Source organism: Tachypleus tridentatus, chromosome 13 (genome assembly GCF_004210375.1).
Source record: "Tachypleus tridentatus isolate NWPU-2018 chromosome 13, ASM421037v1, whole genome shotgun sequence".
Taxonomy (NCBI): Eukaryota; Metazoa; Arthropoda; class Merostomata; order Xiphosura; family Limulidae; genus Tachypleus; species Tachypleus tridentatus.
In genome coordinates this window covers 118,194,882-118,214,948 of record NC_134837.1, presented here as the reverse complement: position 1 = coordinate 118,214,948, position 20,067 = coordinate 118,194,882, and the positions used below count along the sequence as shown (strand labels likewise).

General features: G+C 33.2%; 1 protein-coding gene across 8 annotated transcripts in view; it reads left to right on the top strand.

Moving 5' to 3' along the window:
* The window catches only part of LOC143237353 (adhesion G protein-coupled receptor L3-like), a 66,735-nt gene extending 47,829 nt beyond the window's left edge, over positions 1 to 18,906 (top strand). For 5 of the 8 annotated variants that reach the window (XM_076476501.1, XM_076476500.1, XM_076476505.1 and 2 more), the window contains 12 exons: positions 1,905 to 2,088; positions 5,002 to 5,151; positions 6,699 to 6,954; positions 7,443 to 7,554; positions 8,861 to 8,964; positions 9,255 to 9,645; positions 10,963 to 11,057; positions 12,887 to 12,925; positions 13,286 to 13,454; positions 14,312 to 14,443; positions 16,219 to 16,297; positions 17,109 to 18,906. In XM_076476501.1, coding sequence (XP_076332616.1) covers positions 1,905 to 2,088; positions 5,002 to 5,151; positions 6,699 to 6,954; positions 7,443 to 7,554; positions 8,861 to 8,964; positions 9,255 to 9,645; positions 10,963 to 11,057; positions 12,887 to 12,925; positions 13,286 to 13,454; positions 14,312 to 14,443; positions 16,219 to 16,297; positions 17,109 to 17,815 — 2,418 coding nt within the window. In that variant the 3' untranslated portion in view covers positions 17,816 to 18,906. The remainder of the gene's footprint in view (positions 1 to 1,904; positions 2,089 to 5,001; positions 5,152 to 6,698; positions 6,955 to 7,442; positions 7,555 to 8,860; positions 8,965 to 9,254; positions 9,646 to 10,962; positions 11,058 to 12,886; positions 12,926 to 13,285; positions 13,455 to 14,311; positions 14,444 to 16,218; positions 16,298 to 17,108) is intronic. The other 3 variants (XM_076476502.1, XM_076476508.1, XM_076476507.1) reach the window with 3 other exon arrangements.
* Positions 18,907 to 20,067: the final 1,161 nt, after the last annotated feature.

Below are 20,067 nucleotides of genomic sequence, written 5' to 3'. Positions count from 1 at the left end.
CCTCTACCACCAGTTCCAAAGTCATAGGAGACAAGATTCAGAAGGTCAGTGGTAGTATAATTCTATCCCCCTTTCAATCTTGCTCTCTGATGGCCAGGAAGTTGCTGATGCCCAGAGCATTGCTGATACTCTTGGTGAAAGCTTTTGCTGGATATCTTGTATTTCTGCTTCATCCTCCACCTTCTTAGCCATCAAGACTTAGGCAGAGTGATACTGGCTCCTTTTGGGCTCATAATCTCTATGATTATAATTGTCCCTTTACACTGGTGGAACACAAACTCACTCTTCATTGGTCTGGCAGTACATCAATCAGACCTGATGATATACACTACAAGATGCTGTGCCATCTCTTTCTTGCTTCTCTTGCAATTCTTCTGGTTGCTTTTAACTGGATTTGGCAGGAGAATGTTCTTTTCTGATGCATGGCACCAGGCTATTGTCCCACCTTTCTCTAAGCCTGGGAAGGATCCAAAGATTCCTTCAAATTACCATTCAGTTGCTTTGACATGCTGTTTCTGTAAGACCTTGGAGAAGATGGTTAATGCTCATCTTGTTTGGTTCCTTGCATCAAACAACCTCATCTTGCCAACTCAATGTGGGTTCCAACAATAGTGCTCCACTGTGGACCACCTGATTTGACTTGAAACGTTAATCAGAGAAGCCTTTCTGAAGTCACAACATCTTGTGTCAGTGTTCTTTGACCTTGAGAAGGGTTATGATACTACAGAGAGGTATAACATTTTGCAAGACTTCCAGTTATATGGGTTGCATGGCCATTTGCTTATTTTTATGAAAAATTTGTTAATGGGCATGTGATTCCAAGTTCAGGTGGGTTTGACACTTTCCCATTCTTTCCTACAGGAACTTGCAGTCCCTCAGGGCTGTGTCTTGAGTCTCACACTTTTCAGTATAAAGATTAATGCCTTCACTGGAAAATGCCCTCTTACTGTTGCAAATGGGCTCTATGGCAACAACTTTGACATCTCATGTCAGTCGTCAAACGAGATTTATTGAACAGCAGCTACAGACTGCCCTCAATCGTTTACTGAAGTGGACCACACCATGTGTGGTCTCTCTCTAAAACCGTTTCCATGTACTTTTGCTGTCAACGGAATATTCACCTTAATCCTGAACTCTGTGTTGGCAAAGTTATGTTTTCTTTGGTCCCTGAAGCAAAGCTTTTGGGCTCTTCTTTGACTGTAAGCTGACCTTTATACTATACAGCAAGCAGCTATGAGTCAAATGTACCAGAGCACTGAACATCCTCTGTATCCTCTCTTCCAACTCTTGAGGAGTGGATCAATGTTCTAGGCTAAAGATATATTGTGCTCTTATTCGACTTTCATGAACGGCACCATTTTTGGACAGTGTTACTGGTAATGGTGATACTGTCCACCATACAAATGTTTTATGTTTGTAAGGGCCATTGGCCTTTTTAATGATATTTAAGTTCTTAGTTTGTTTTAACATGATTATTTTTATGAATTTTAGTACCTTTACTTCACTTTTAATTTTTTTACTGGTTGTTTTGTGCAGATAGCCCTAGTAGCTTTGTGCCATAAGACACCAAACCAACCAACCATAAGAAATAAAGTATTTGATAAATATTGTCTAGTATTTTTTAGGACTCCTCACAAAGTGTAATGAGATCTTTGTCAAATTATAAGTTATGTAAATAAAGTTTTAATTTTTATTAATAGTGTAAGTTGAGTAATATAATAACGTTTTAGGGCAACATAGAATCTTTTGATCTGTCTTGGCTGTGCCAACTTCTAAATTAAATTAACTTAAAGAAAGACAAACTTAGAGCCACCCTTTATCATTCATATACTTAACAAGCCTATTTCATTGTTTCTGAATTGTTTTATATGATTGTTTAGTTCAGTGATATGTAATTATTTTAGGCCTTAATGAAAGTGGTGAGCAACTTGCTTGACAAGAAGCAGACAGAATCTTATCAGGACTTGACACCCAGTGAACGAAGATTTTCAGCGTCCATAATATTAGAGAACCTAGAAGAAAATGCGCTGTCTCTTGCAGAGACACAGAGAGCTGGAGATGTCTTTACGCATGCAGAAGAAAATGTTTGTAAGTTTAGTAAAAACTTAAAAGTAAATTATTAGGTATGGGTTTAAGACTAAAGTTATTCCTTATATTGAAATACAGCCAGACAAAATTTGTTAATGAAAGTGACAGCTTTTTTTATAAATAGCAGTACTAAATTCACTCTATGTTGTTAGGTGTAATTAACTGTCATAACAAAAATTAAAGCTAAGTTGTTAAGTATTATTAACTATTCATATCAAATTGTCAAATAGGATTTGTTACAACAGTAAGAGTTCATCTACTGTCCAATATAAATATAAACAAACTGCTTGTTGTAAGTTTAATAAAAAAACAACTCTCAAGATGATAAATACATAGCCGAATGTGCATGGGGTTGGTCCAGTGACTGACTTTGTTTTGAAGAAAGAGTGTATCTATTTCATGTGGTAAATTTTGTAAAATGTATGTCTGTTTTACAGAGAAAATTAGATGTGCTACAGAAGTATTTGTACTCAAGATGTATCTATGAGTTTGTGACATCATTCTAACTCAGACTCTAACATGTTGGAGTCCAGGTGATAATCATACGAGAACAAGTACACTTTTGTTTTTTACAGAACCTGAATATTGCATTTACATGACCTCTAAAGCCTCCAGAATGTGCACACATGCAGGCACTCATGCACACACACACACAGATGTATATATATATCTGTTATAACTATAACTTTTAAACCAAAACAAAATACGTTTCATTTTTTAAAAAAGATCCTAGGGTACAAGCTACAACACGGGATTATATAATGAATCCTAGGTTTTGAATGTGATTGCCAAAGTATGACCCACATTGTGGTAGGGATACATCATCTGTCAGTCTTAACCTCCAATTTTCTGATCTCCTCAATACACACACACACAAGTATATCTAGTATCATTATATATTGTATGTTGTATTTACTCTCTTCAACTATGAATTGTTACAGAATTAGCAATTTATGGTCCAATGAGCAATTAACTCCAACATCAAATGCATAATACCATGTTGAATGACATTCTGTGGTCATGAAATGTGCACTTTGACCTGACCTGTGCACCTAGGGTTAAAATGTTATAAATGCTCAGTATTACTGCTTGTTTTAAACTCATTAACAGTAATGAGCTTTAATACGTTTTGCTAATAAATTGTAAGATATCTAAAATAATTCATTTGTTTATCATTATGTTCATTTTAAATTTGTGTTATCTAATAAGCGGTGTTGTCGTTAAAAGTATGCTTTGAATGATTAAAAAAAATGTTGTACAAGTCACTAGTTAGGCTGCTTATGGAGTATTTTATACATTTTTTGTGACCTTATCTTAGGAAGAATGTTGTGTTGTTGGAGATGGTCCAGAGAGTGTTACTAGGATGATTCTGGGTATGGATGGGTTAACATATGGATGCTTGTTACTGGGGGTGTATCTCAGGGGTCAGTACTTGGATGTTTGCTCCTTTTAACTGACATTCATAAGGCCATAATAAATAAATTAGTAAAATTTGTCAATGAATTTAAACTCTTGGGTATATCTAGCTGTATTAGGTAATCACAGTTTAGATCACAAGTTTATTGTAGGAGGGGACCAACTAAATAACTTGGCCAAAGTAAAAGATCTTGCCATATTGGTGGATAAGCCAGTGAGGTAGGTATTTGTTACTAATAGTAATGTAACTATAATTTTGGGACATATTTCTAGACATTGATTGTAAGCCAAAAGAGGCAATTCTTTCTACACAAACTGCTAGTTGGGGCTCATTTGGATACTGTCTGCAATTTTGATCTCAGTACCTGAGAAAAGACATTGATATCTTGGAAGGAATTTAAAAAGGAAGGACTATTAGGATGATGTATGAGACAGAAATGTTATTTTACAGGATAGACTAAAATTTCTTAACACTTTTCTCTGTAAAAAGAAGAGTAAGGTGTGATTTTATTGAACTTTACATGAAGGTCTCTTATTTCTGTGGTGCTATATTCAAAAGATAAGGGGACATAAGCTTAAAATTAGTAAAAGATGGTGTTCAAGGACAGCTTGGAAGGGCCACATGGTCTATAGGTTATATTCTAGGTTGATATCTGTTAACTTACTGTCCTATTAAAGGAAAAGGGTTAGTTCATGATGTAGTTGAAGTAATAAAGGTTAGTAAGGAGTTGATAAGATTGATGAACTGTTCTGTGTTGAAATTTGAGAACAGTAAAAAATGAGTTGATAACTTAAGATCTGAAAAGGTTGGCTGCATTGCCAGTTGACATAGGGTTATTTCTCCTGTGTCTTGGTTAATCAGTGTGGCAAATTCTAAGCTAGAATGGCCTAATTTTGTTTATTTTTTCTTTTTATATATCAGTTCTTTTCTTTCATTGTCTGTTGTTTCTGTGCTCCTGTAAGAATTAGAATTTTCCCTAGACCAGGCAAATGTATACTGTATAATAAGTGAAATATATGGCCTAGACCAGATATAATGTGTCATTACTGAAGTTGATGACCCAGCCCAGGTATAATATATGATTAGTGAGATCCATGACCTAAACCAGGTTTAATAAATTATTAGTGAAAGCTGTGACCTAGCCCCTGTATAATGTATCATCAGTGAAAGCTGTGAGCTAGCCCCAGTATGATGTATCATTAGTGAAAGTTGTGACCTAAACCAGGTATAATATATCATTAGTGAGATCTATCATCTAAATCAGGTATAATACACTATTAGTAAAAGTCATCATTTGAACCCTAAATTCTGTTATAGTTTACATATTTTGTCAGTATCGTGCTCAAGCACCTTTTGTAAGTAAGAGGGTAAGGTGAGCCAATCTACCTATTTTATTTATAAGGATCTTAATCAGTTATAAGTTATATGATGTTTTTTCACTTTAAAAATGAAAACATAAAGTACTTCAAACACATTGTGTAACATTTTGTTTTTAGTGGCTTTTGTACAGATTGTTAAATCACACCAAACTTCTCATTTGGTGTTTCCACAACCTCAAGTCATCACAGAAACAATGTGGCGAACAATGGAGGACTCGGTTTATGTTCCTAGTTCAGTAATGAACCATTATTCAAGGTATTTTCAAGGTAAATATTCTTTTTATTTGTATACAATTTATTATATGCTTGATATAAATGATGGTGAGAAACATATTAAAGATATTCATTATGTATGAATGGTCTGTTGGAGATTACAATCCTTAGGTTTCTTAAAATGTTTGCTGTATTAGGGACAAAAAAGTTTCAGAGCTAAAATCTGGTTGATAAAGAAACTAAATATAAATTGGTATTGTGAATAATTGGGTAAGAATACATGTTAAATGTTGATTCTCTCAAGACTGGAGTTGGGTATGGCCTAAACCTTGTAACGTCCAGAGAGATTTATGTCACTAAATGCACTTTACGGTTTCAGCTATAGAGGAGGTATAAAACTGATAATAAACATCTCTGAGTTGGTTAAGAATAGCTTTGTATACAGTGGGTCTCTGATCTTCCTTCTGGCCAATAGTGCTAAATCAGGAGTGATTTTGGTGGCTTCTGACTTGGGTGTTTAGTTCATGTGTCACCTGAAGATGTTATTCAGAATGAAAATAAAAATAGCACTGGCTATATAAAGCTTTTCAAAATTAAAAAAAGAAATTACTTTTTACACTCTTACACCTCTCATATTCTTCATTTTTGACCCAGCATGGCCAGGTGGTTAAGGCACTCAACTCGTAATCTGAGGGTCATAGGTTTTCATCTCTATCACACCAAACATGCTTGCCCTTTTCGGTGTTGGGGCATTATAATGTGATGATCAATCCCACTATTCATTGGTAAAAGAGTAATCCAAGACTTGGCAGTGGGTGGTAATGACTAGCTGCCTTCCCTCTAGTTTTACACTGCTAAATTAGGAACAGCTAGTGCAGATAACTCTTGTGTAACTTTGCATGAAATTCAAAACAAACCAAACCAAGCCACCTTTTTTTTTAAAATAGGATGATTAAAAATAGCCATTAGTACAGTATTTAACCAAGTAGCAGGCAGAAAAAATATTCCAGTAAAAAAATTATTATTTTTTGTTCTATGTTGGATTTAATCATTTGAGTGAATAACGAATTTGTTTTTCCAAAACAACTATAATACAATAAAGAAGACATGAATATTAGTACTAAGTTATCATCTTGTCACTTACAAAGAGCTATAATTAGTTATTCTACAAATTGTGTGAAGTTGTGGGTGGGCAGGTAGACGTGTTGAATATAAGATTCCCTCACTTAGACATAAATGTTTTACTGTGTTTTTACTCATGCTTTTGTAAAATGCTAGGTTTAAATAAAAAATGTGGTATAAGTGTCAGTTTTTTAATTAATAAAAGGATATCCAGTCTTTTTTAGATCGTTCATTTTATTTCTTGCAGTCAGATTTTCAGTTTGTTCAACATCATTATACTTTCATGAATACTGTGATTAAAGGGAAAGTTTCAAACCTCAGTAAATAATTCTTGTTGAATTTTAAAATGGTTTTGATGAGAAATTAATTTATCAAACATATTCATCTTATTTGGTGCAAAAACTTCAATTTAAGTTTCTATTGTTAAGTTGTTGTAATGCTACATTTTTATTTTAATAACATTTGACTGGAAACTGCAGGACACGTCTGGGTCGTCTTTATGGCTTACAACAACATGGAAAATATGTTGCAATCACAGTCGCTGTTGCTTCCATTTAGCCTTTCTCAGGACCAACAAGAAACAGTGAAGCAGGTTGTAAACAGTCGTATAGTTTCTGTCTCATTTGGAAACACTCAACCAACGTGGCTTCCTGAGCCTGTCATCATAACGCTCTCAAGTTTAAGGAAAGAAAATGTTTCCGATCCTCAGTGTGTTTTTTGGGATTTTGAAACTAGGTATTAATTATTGTAGTTGTATGTTATATTTAATTATTTCACTACCACACTCTTAGACAAACAACTCTCTCCCATGTTTGAATCTTTCATCACCTATCTGAAACTTAAAATTTGTAATCTTTAAAAGTTTACCATTCTATGTGATTAGTAAAATATTTTAGTCTCCCTTGGCAGTGTTTTTGAAGGGCACATGACCCATTGTGGTGAAAATTAATATTTGTTTGTTTAATCCTAAAATTACATTTTAAATTTTCCTAACTATTTATACAATAACTTGCTCATGGATAAGGATTTATTAGTCAAATTCCTAATGACATAAATTCACACAAAATGTAAGAAAAAATACCACAAATATTACAATTACTTACACTAATTACTACTGAGGTCCACGTCTATTTTATATAGAAAATTAGTAATTCCATTCAATATTTATTCAGTCCACTGCACTGAATATTGTAATGCTGAAAACAATTTTAATTTCTGTGCAGTGATTGGTCTAGTCAAGGGTGCAGTGTTGTATCATTCAACATATCCCACACTGTGTGCTCCTGTAACCACTTAACGAACTTTGCTGTTCTGATGACCATTAAACCTATTGAGGTTGGTGTTTATGCAATTTTTATTCCTAATTTATTCTAAATGAGGCACAGATATTTCTCGTATAACTTTTGTGCAAAATGCAACAAGAGGAACAAACAATGAATGGAAACATTTGAATATACACTTTATCTGGATGAGTATCTGTAATGTGCTGGTGATTGATGTTTATCTTATTCTTCTTGAAGTATCCAAAACTTGCATGTTTAGGATTATGGTGGAAGCAGCGTAGATTATTATAGAAGTCCCACAACTGTACAGAACATTTTTGATCCAAATATTTTATGCAAACTTTATGTTTTAAGATGCATGCTAACTTGATATTAAATTAACACAAGTTGATTTGTTTTTTCATGTAAGGCTCAATCTTGTAATGAAATAAATATATCTTTCAAAACTATCACGTTTGTAAGACAAACATAGATAAAACCACATAAATGATGAAAATATTAAAATTAAATAATAAGTTAACAGTTGCCAAGTTTTTATGTATTTTTGATTAAAATAACGATGACATTTGAAACTAATTTTCTATTTTTCAAGGATCCACCCATTGTTTCTTACAGACGTGACAAAAACCTGAAGTAAATCCTGGTGCACACTAACCTTAAACAAAACCAAAATGATACTCCAAGCAGTCGCATATGTAAATGAAACAAGTTTATCACCTGCTCACATATAAACAGCACTACACTCATACAAGGAAATAAAAACACCTTCTGTACCACTGAAAGTATCATTTACTGTGCAACTTGTAAGACATGCAATAGTTTATATACTGGACAAACAAGCTGCTGCTCTACAATCAAACACAAGAACAGCTAAACCATATTAAACTGGGTAATCAAAAAACATTTATATTCCACCATCAACAACTGCACAGCTGAGAACTTTCAATTCTTGAACTTTTTAGTAGTCCAACAGACATTCACTAAGAGAACAACTCAAGAGGAGATTGATCTACAATCTAGGGGCCCTAAAACCATCTGTAGATTTCTATTTTTCCATTTCTTGTTTAAATTTTAATTGTTATGTAGTTATATTTTCATAACTTATTACTTTTATGTAATAGATGTAATTTGGCTCAGAATTTTCTTGCTCAACATTCAGAATTCATCCTAAGCTAGTTCTTTGAATGTGTTTTTGTTGTAATATGTACAATCTGACAAAGAGTGCTAGCTCAATGTCATCATTCTTTAAATAAAGGTGTATGAAAATGTGTTATTTACTATTAATATAACATATTTGTAGGGTTTGTGTATTTTTTAATATAAACTTATTTTCTTGTGTTTCTGCAAATTCCTTTTAGTCTAATGTCGAGTACAACAGAACTTTGTTGGTGATCACTTATGTTGGCTGTGTTATTTCCATCCTTTCACTTCTTCTAACAACCGTCACCTTCCTGTGTATTAGGTAAAGTATCAGTAGATCTTTATATTTATGGCCTGAACATCATCATAAACAATTCTTTGAATGTCACATTGTATTATAACAGCTTTAGTAAACAGTACAATAACCTTAACAGATATAAGTGTTATATTGTATTATAACAGCTTTAATAAACTGCACAATAACTTTAATTGTTTTTATTATTGCTTAGCTTTTACTTTTAATTCTGTCTGTGATATAAAATAATCATAGAACAGCAAGGTCTGATCATTAGTATTTATTCTTCTAAAATAATGTATTTTTCTGTGATTCAGGACCTTGCAAAATGATCGAACAACAATCCACAAAAACTTGTGTGTATGTCTTCTTGTGGCTGAAGTCCTGTTTATTGCTGGAATCAACCAGACAACGGTACGAGTCGTGTGTGGCATTGTAGCAGGACTTTTGCATTATTTTTTCCTTGCTTCTTTTGTGTGGATGTTTCTAGAAGGATTCCATCTGTACATAATGCTTGTTGAAGTGTTAGAGTCGGAACAGTCCCGAATGAAGTGTTTTTACCTTGTTGGCTACGGGGTGCCTGCTATTGTTGTCCTTATTTCAGCAGCGGTAGATTCTCAAAGCTATGGCACTGACCAGTACTGTTGGTTAAAAGCTGATAACTACTTTGTTTTCAGCTTTGTCGGGCCTGTTATAGCAGTGTTGTTGGTACGTTCTTGTTTTCCAAATACTTATGAATCTTAAGATTCTTGTTTTGTAAATTATTCTTTACATGTATTATCAAGACTTGCTCTCCTTAGCTACTTTTAGTTCTTATTATTTTACTCTAAAGCATCTGCTGTTGGGAATAAAAAATTTTAAAACAACAATTTGGTTTAAAGGATATGACATTGATGATATATGATGACATTTCGACTTGAAACAAAGTTATTTTTATTTTTTTCTAATTTGTTCTTTATGGAATAGCAAAGTTTTAGGATAATGCTGTGTAACATTCACTGACAGAAAACAAACAAACAAGCTATACAGTAATGAAAAAGACCCTGCACACACACACACACACACACACACACACAAGGGTATCTGGTTTTTGGTAGAAACTTACTTTTCAGTCATTAAAATTATCAGAGGGGAGACTGATGCAAGTGGCTTTAGAAAGTTTGAGAGTTTAGTTATCTCTTTGTTTCAGACACTGATTGACAGTGATGACACAGTAATGAGTGGTAGTACATTCAAAACCTGGACTATTTTGTCAAACCAATCAGTAAATGTACAGACAGACTACCAGCAGAGGTTGATATGGAGTGGTACAATCTATTAAACTTGACCTGCCCACCATAATCTAAACTTTGTCAAACACACACACACACACATCCAAACATGTTTTCTTAAGACTTGCATAACTATCTGTCTTCTCTTAGAAAATATGCACATTGCAGTTTTGCTCAACGGAAAATTAAATATATGGCCAAATCTTTAATTTTTACTTGTTGGGGCATTGTCTTTAATTAAAGTAACTTTTCACAGTAGTGATGATTAAATATTTGTGCTGTTTGTACTGTTAAACCAATATTTGATTGTCCCATATCACACTCTTTAGTTATAATAGGTTTGATAATTTTGACAACAAACTTAATAAGAAAATGACATTTACTCCCCAGATAATGACAGAAAACTTTTTATTTCAGCCAATAGTTTGTCATTGCATGCACTTCCATCAGAGCTAGTATTTGTACTAATTTTTGTATTAATTGTCGTATGCTTGCTTTCTTCTTAAACAAGTAAAATCATACTTTTGAAAGGTTACATTTTTGGTACATGTGTCACATATACTTGTCGGTACCCTACAACATAGATTTTATCATTAAGTTTTGACTATTTAAGAATCACTGTTGTTTCAAATTTTTTATATTAAAAAATGTGATTTAAATATGTGCCACATTATATAGTCACCAAGAATTCCAGAATGAAATGTTTGAGTCAAGTCGTATTCGATTACCAAAGGATTGTTTGTCTCTCTTACAGGCCAGTATGGTATTTTTGAGTATAGCAGTGTATATCATGTGTCGTCATGGGAACCTTATGCCAACCTTTAAGACAAAGGAACAGACTAAACTTTGGTGAGGTTGCTAGTGTTTTTAAAAAATTGCATAATCTTACCAAAAAATCAATCAATTCAAAAATAATTGTAATTGTCCACATTACTTTAATTCTATAAAAATGATTCCAATTGCAAATATATAATATTATATAAATATAAAATAAATATATATTAAATATAAAATATATAATATTTTACAAAAATATGGGTTGAAGTTGTTTTCACCATTGTCTTTTGATAACAACATTTTAAAAATTTATTTCAATTTGCTATCTTACTGACTGATAAGATTTCTAGTTTTCTTTTATAAAACTATTATGAATATAACATGCTATTTTTCTAAAATATACTTTAAAAGTGTTTCTAAACTGTTTGCACTTTGAGGCCTATTTAGTTATTTAGGATGATAGTTTTCATATGCAGTTATTGACTATTTAACACCTTCACCAGTTCCTATTTAGTTATTTAGGATGATAGTAAAGGTTTTCATATGCAATTATTGACTATTTAACACCTTCACCAATTCTACTTAAGATTCAAACTAAAGTAAAACAAGTATAGTAACTTGACTAAAAAAAAATCAAACTCATTCTTTTGGCTACTTTATTCTCAAGTTTAAGGCTGGTCACAATTGTCTTGGCCTGCGATAACTTTTAACAGCACATTTCATGGACAAGCAGTTCAGAATAATTGTCTTACAGCATGTTAAGAACAATGAACTAAAAGACAAATGGTTTCTCCATATTTGTACTTGTTCCGTAAAATGTTTTAGCCAGCAGGAATCTTCAAAGTCAGACTTATTTTTATAACAAGTCTTTGACTGCCTAAACTGTTCACAAGTAATGGTAAGGAGAAACTCCATATATTGTAATGTAATTTAATTAATCCATGCCAGTGATTTTGAAGAATATTATAATGCACCAATTTATTTAGGCATATGGCCAGGTGGGTTAAGGTGTTCGACTCATAATCTGAAGGTCGGGGGTTTGAATCCTGGTCTGACCAAATATGCTCGCCCTTTCAGCCCTGGGGGCATTATAATGTTATAGTCAATTCCACTATTTGTTGGTAAAAGAGTAGCCCAAAAGTTGGCAGTGGGTGGTGATGACTAGCTGCCTTCCCTCTAGTCTTATATTGCTAAATCAGGGAAGGCTAGTGCAGATAGTCCTCATGTAGCTTTGTGTGAAATTAAAAAACAAACAAACAAACAAATTTAGGCATAAGGTTTATATACAAGATGTCTTTTATTCACTCTCTCTATCCACATTTTCATGGATTATATATCTTCCTCTAGTTACCATAGTAACATTGTAAAATATATATTTTTCATTTTTTATGGACCACAATAGAAATTCAAGACTTCATGATGTATTTAAATGACTTTATGTTTCAGATATAAATGAGATGGTTTGGTTATGTACCTTTATGGAAACATTACAGTATAGTTGCTTTGGATCCAGATAACCAATGTTTCTCAGAAAGGACCTCTGCAGTGCATTCTCTTGTTATTTCAAAGAATTTTATGCCTTATAAACATGGTATAATCATTTTATAAGAGTTATTCTGTCTGTTTTTAAGGTCAGCAATGACTTGACTGCAGAAGTGAAGCCTTAATAATGTTTCAATATAGAACCTGAAATGTTTTTTCTCTCTAAAAACCGTCAGGAACAAAAACCAAAACTTTAACATTTTTTTTTCTTTTGGTAAAAAGAACATTAGGGAACAAAGTCTAGTTTTATCTGAACTCCAAGGAAGCGATCAGTCTTACATATATGTGCTAGATTTCTGATTTAATTTCTTTGCACATTCTTGTTTAAACCTTTTGTTTCTATTGTGTGCTTATCTCAGTAATGTGGATGATCCATCTCATCGTAAGCTTCTGATCACGTAAGCCTGGTTTAAATCTAAGCATGTGTAATGTGTTGTAAAACAGTTCATTGAGATATAGTTTTCTGCTTTTCTTCATTTATGTGTGTGGTTATCTTTTCATTTTGTTTTGTGGTAAAGTAAAGTAAGGTTGAAACATGCATGGTTCTTAACATCTCACTTGACACATTAGTCCTTAAACTTGTATTACTCTGATTTTTATTGTAGAAAGACTACTTTAGTGCTAGTTTTGTCATTGTATTTTATTTTAATTATTTCTAAGATAGCTGAAGTCTACAGATTAGAGATTAAAGGGCACCTTGTCTTTTGATGCCCATAAAGTATTGAATCAAATTTTAAAAAATTTATCATTTTTTGTAGGGTGTGGATTCGGGGAGCAATGGTACTTGTAGTGTTGTTAGGCCTAACCTGGGCATTTGGTTTGCTCTACCTAAATGAAGAATCTGTGATCATAGCATATGTTTTTACTGTACTGAACAGTCTTCAAGGCCTCTTCATCTTCTTCTTCCACTGTGTCCGTAATGAAAAGGTAAGTTTCAGTCTTCCATTATTGAGATCTAATTGTCTTTATAAGCTTATTGAGCACTAGTACTAAACTTGTATGAAGGATTAGATTAGATACTTTTAAAAATTAGTAGTGCAGTGTTATTACGGGACACATATTAAATTTACCATTAATATTTAGATACAACATTAAAGTAGAAATAAAACATTTTTACAATGTAAAACTGAATTTCTACTCTTTTGTGAGATGTACATAAAAGCAAACATCTGCCATTTTGGTTAACAATTATAAAATAAAGTTAAACAAAACTAAAACCTTACTACCTCTTAATTTTTCTCATTTTCTCTGGAACATTTGTTAAAGTATAAACTGGATGATTTGAGACAACTCCAGCAACCTGAGGTTGGTCTTCACACTTTAATATATTGAACAAAATACCTAAATATTTTAAAATTAACTACTTATAAGCCAAATGACTCAAGATTATCCTTGGCTTATAGGTAGATGGAATATCTCCAATGCATTTGGGTGCTGTGGCCACCAACATTATCTATTATGATGACAACAAAACTGATAACAGAAAAAACTAATACTGATTTTTGAGGTTCTTTGTTTTCTATTTATATTCATTTTATTATTATTTTTCATAGTGCTGTTTAAAAAATCACCTACTTTACAGTTAATGTAGATTTTCGAACCATTGATTTAGTTGTATATGTATAATAAACATATTTCATTTTCAGAATTTTATCTTGTTTAATTTAGATCAAACTATATTACTGTTTCCAGCTTTCATCTTGTGGGTTTTCATAATTGATTTTATACCATTTCTAATGTACCTGGGAAAGCTGTAATATATGTCTTTACTGTTGTTGTTTCAGGTTCAGGAAGAGTACCAAAAACTTATCCACCAATCACAGTGGCTTCCCAAATGCCTTTGTAACGAAGACCCAAGGGAACAATGTTCCAGTGTGGTCACCTCAGCCAATACCCAGCCAGTCTGTCCTCACAGTGTAAAGTTTAGTTTGTATAGAAAATTACAAATCACTTCTATCAGAATCATATAATAAGTTGGGATGACTTTATGTTTAGCATGTCAAGATCTAGGCTTCAACATCTCATATTAGTAAACAAACTTAACGTTTTAAAAGTAACAGTCATTCCCATGATTTGGTTCAGATAGAATTCTTGTGATGTCTAGTGGTTGCTGATTGCTAACCTTATCTTTGATCAGTTGCTCAGAATTTGAGATGGTGATATTCAAACCCCTAGGTGTCTGATCTGACCATTTATCCAACTGATGCGTAAGGTGAAACTGAAATTCCAACTAATAATTAATTAACATTAAAAGTCTAAAAACTAAATACAGATATTCTAGAGATTAGTAGCTGAAGAAATTTAAACACCCACAATTGAAAAGTACATTTGGTCTGAGGACAGTTTGTGAATTTATAATGATTTAGATCTTTGACAGTGCATTATCATCTCTCGTCTTTGGTTGCTGTATTATTGTTTTTCTCTTTGTGTGCATTCTGTGCTTGTTAACCCTATTACACTTGAGAGATTTTTCCCATATGTTGAGGTTTGTCTATGATGTTGTTTTTCCCATTTGTGATTTGTTCTGTGTTCTTATGTGTGTACCATTTTTACACTTCTCTGATTGTTCTGTATGTTCACATGCCTATCACCTCATTTATTTTTTAACTTTTAATGATTTGTCCTGTATGTTTGTGTTTATCACATACATTTAGTCTTTTGTAGAAAGTGAGGGGAACAAGTGTAAGGAATAACTGGCAAGTGAATAAGTGAGATAATGTTTTATGAAAAGAGAGGAATTCAAACTTGGGTGACATGTGCCCCTTCTTCCCCTTTATGTATCACCTCCCTCTTTTTTTATGTTCCTTTTTCTGATTCCTTTGCGTTAACCACAAAGGATTTTGAAATGCAACTGATAGTACATAACTAAGTATCACAAACTTGGTTTGGTAATGATTCAGAAAAATAGCTTCTACTAAAGATAATTAATTCCTTTTTCAAAATACAATACCTGTTGACTATATTAATACAAGAAAAAAAAAAAAAATGAACAGACTTGTACCAAACATGTTGACTGTCGTTATACCAGAATAAAATTGAACAGACTTCATCTGAAGTGTTTTAACAATGCTTTACCAAATGAAGTAAGCCTAACTCTACTGAACTGATAAGCAGGTTGTTACCATGTAAAGCTAACTTCGACATAATGAGGTAAGCCTAACTACTGAACTGACAAGGAAATTGTTTCTGTATAGAACTAACTTCCACATAATGAGGTAAGCCTAACTCTATTGAACTGACAAGCAAGTTGTTTCCATATAGGACTAACTTCAACATAATGAAGCAAGCCTAACTCTACTGAACTGACAGACAGGTTGTTTTTGTGTGATACTAACTCCTATCTTGAAGTTTCATTCATGTTTATGATCTATTATCTGTATGGGGAAGTTGAAAATACTTGGGGGTAACTTGTAAACTTTGAGCAATCAGAACCTTTACAAAATCTTGCATTTTCTGATGAATAACCATCATTTATTTACGTTACAAAGAAATGTTAAAGATAATATAAATCCTTCCATACCATCTTAAAAACGTATGAAAAAATGTTTTTAATCTACAATGTATCTTAGTAATGCATAGTAATACAACAAAAATAAATAAGTGTTAAAAGCACATACTTATAAACTATAGTGTCATTTATATAGATGTTGAGAGGATAAGAAATGCCTAAAATGGTTTATTATATCTTCAGTCTTCTTGTCAGTCTTGGGTTACAACTTTTGGATGTGATAAGCCTTTGGTTACTTCTGCACTGATTAACAGGACACAAGGTTTGTGTTGTTGATTTTATTTATGTCCTTTATTCTAGTTATTCAAAGTTTATTAACTTTTCTTGTTTGTCTTCACTTTGTGCTACAAAATGCCAACCAACCTTGTCTTGGAAATTAATCCATTAGTCATGTATCTCAGAATGGCTGGTATGGGTATTAACACTTTTACTGATAGGCAGAGAACAACATTTCAACCCTCCTGGGTCATCTTCTTTGTTAACCTGAAGATGACCTAGAAAGGTTGAAACATTGTTCTCTGCCTATCAGTAAAAGCGTTAATACCCATACCAGCCATTCTGAGATACATTTTTATTTCTAGTTGGTTTCTTGTAATCAAGAATTAATCAATTAATCACATTACTAATTAAAAAGTAACGGCATTTTAAAAATTACAATTGTCTCTTTCGATTTTTGAAGGATATTCTAAACTTTTATACTTTTATGTTCATTTTTTGTGTGCATAAAGCTACACAGTGAGTCATCTGCTCTCGGCCTACCACGAGGAAACTAGGAAACAAAGTTTTGAAATAAAATTACTGATAATTAAAAAGTATTTTGAACTTCAGATTTATTTTGTTATTTCTCTTTACAAAATTAGTAAAAGGAAAATTAGTAGATAAGTATTACTACAAATGATTATGGCACAACAGTATGAACTATGAATTATTCAAACTGGTAAGATTTTATTAGTGGGGAGTAACATTATATCATAGTTGCATATATGATAGATGGGGTTTTGTTAGTGGTAACATTTTATCATACTTGTCTAATTGTTTGTTTGTTTTTTACTGGTTGTATATCTAACTAACAGATCCTGAAACTCCCAGAAGAATGAACCAAGGCAGAAAACCATCACAGAATAGTAGTGGGAAGTTTCAACAGAGGAACAGTCTAGGAATGCATTCGGTAGATGAAGTCCTAGCAGAGCGAAGTGGAAGATGGGCAGCCAGTAGATCTCGCAGACCTATAGTTGCTGGCAATGTACTTGAGAACCCCATGAAAACATATGATCTTCATCAGTTGTGTAAAGGCAACATAATTTTATTGGATGTTGATCGACGACTGAATCCATTAATGGACCACATCTATGAGACTATTGACAGTGACCGAGACTCTTTATCATCACATAAGTTGTATCCACCATCAGTATCTCAACATTATATGTCATCTAATGGGCAGATCAAGTCTAATTACAGTCCTGGTCACCAGTCAACTTCCAGCTTTGTCTGTGATCAACGTCCACTAATTCCCAATAACTTAGAAGATCAAAAAACACCTGTTACCTCAGGTCACATATCAGGTAAGCCTAATCATTGCTCTCTTCAGAGCTGTTCAGGGCAGGTAAGTTACCCGAGACCGAGTCCCACGGACTCGGACAACTCTTCTTGTAGCTCTTCAGGTACGAGAGGAAATGGTTCTTCATCAACTGTACCTGTTCGTTCTATCACACCCAGTAGTGAATTCAGTGATGGTCAATCAGCTAGTGTTGCAGACAGGAGTGCCTGTAGACAGCACTAGTTAAATATCTGTCTCCTTTTTTTCAAATGACCAGATCCAATATCCAAATGATAACTTGTTAACAGTGACTGCTTTGGAAGGTGATTAATGATATTTAGACCTCAGTCTAAGGTCATGGGGATTCAAGAAACAATGACACTTTAACGTAACTTCTGGTTAACCGTTATATAGTCTTTGCAAAACAACAAGAAAAAAACGCCATTCACCTGTCGTCAAAGGTTAAAACTCTACTTGGAATAAGTTCCCTTGTCACTACATCAGGTTTACTTATTATCTGTGTCTTATTATGATGACGTCCAAAATTCTCCCGATAGCATCTCTTCATATTATTCAGGTAAATGCAGTTGCTAAGACAACATCCTCTAGATGGCTCCATCTACATTTGTATTTAAAATTATTAATCCCCTTTTTTGTTTTAAGAGTGATGTGAAACATTCCAAAAGGACTCCCCAAAAAATCTGACTTGCGCTAATGGAGAACCTCATTTTTGTGATGTTAAAAGTTGTGTATATTTATGAACGTTGTAAAAAATAATTATAAGAATTTAATATTCTAAAATAAAATATGGAGAGAAAGTGGTAAAATGATCAACAGGTGGTGCCAAGAAGAGTGAGACCACAAAGAAAGAACAAAACTCGCGATCCTTCAGTGGTAATAAACAACGTTCCTTAGCTCAGTGTAACCCTTCAAACACAACAGAAACTGCTACAAAGAGAAGTATTAGAATCTGAAAATAAGAGGTATATTTTATGTCAGCTTTATAATTCATCTTAAGTTATCTGATATCCGGGGAAAATAATAAATTAACCACTACTATTACTATTTTTCAGTGTGCTCCTTTGATTGTATTTTACAAGTGTATGGAATTGAATTAATTCTCTTTGGCATACTTCGACTCAGATTGTTATTTCTTTCCATCACATCCTGGATATGTAGAAAATGTAGTTTAAAATGTTATTGCCGGCCACATTATCTTTTCTCTTTTTCATCCCCCCACGAAAGTTTCGTATTGATTTTCCTTCAGTTGAAACTAACTTATTGTATATCCTTGTGTAGAACCTTGGTAACCAAATAAAGAGTTTGCAGAAAAACGACTGAAAAAATGATTTTTTAAGACTAACCAAATTAGTAAATACTGCAGTATTTCCGAGAGATGTTGCTCATGAGGAAAATAGATTATAGAAATGAATGCTGTTCTGAACTTTGTAAACAATACTTTGCAGGAAAAAAAGCCCACTGTCAATAAAGAGACAAAAAATGTATAGGTAAGGAAAGTTATATCGTTAAATACATTTTTAAAGCACGTGAACTTTCAAAAAGTAATTTTGTGTAATTTAAACATTGAGGTCACTTTTACAAGAGTAATGTGAGCGCCCCAAAGTGGCGAAATGTTGAATTAAGTAAAATGTAATTACAAATCCAAACTTTTAATTTTCAGCAGAATGTACTGTGTGAACCAATAAATGTTTGGATACAACAGATACATGAAAAAAACGTTTTATGAAATTATAGGTTGTAAAAATGTGCAATACTTATTTGAATGATTCGCAAAACATATATTTTTTTGTGGTCACGAATAAAGTAAAGTACAGGATGATTTTTTTTTCTTTGATGAATTTTGATCATATGGCAAATTGTTTTGATGATACGTAAATAATTTCACATTTTACAAACATGACACCTTCTTCCCCCAATGGCACAGCTGCATGTCTGCAGACTCACACCGCTAGAATACCCACGGTGGGCAGAGCACAGATAGCCCCTTGTGTAGCTTTGTGATTAATAACCAACAAACAAAGAAACAATAATGTTTGATACTTTCAACTTGGACGTCGCCTTGGACTTAGTCTCACAATTTTGAACTGCCGACTAAAGGGGCAGCTCCGTCGTTTATACGATTACTCTTAATTAACCGAATTGAATGAACCGATTGCTACTATTATAATGAACTCATGAAATTTATTGCCAGATAGGCTTGTTTAATAGCACGTTGGGCTGCGGATTAGAAAGTTTGAGCCCTGGTACTTATTGTTGGACACGCTTGACAATTTCAATTATAGAAACGTTATAGGTGTGACAGACAATCTCTTTCGGGCGCTACTGGCTATATGTCGTGTGTCGCGTTAGGTTCCGTTCGGGTTAGGCGTGGTCTGATGGTTTGCGTGCTCGAGCTATTAATTCGAGAGTTCTTGACGCTGTAACACGGTTCGTCCTTTCAGACAGTGAGTGCACTTACTATAAGAATAATGTCA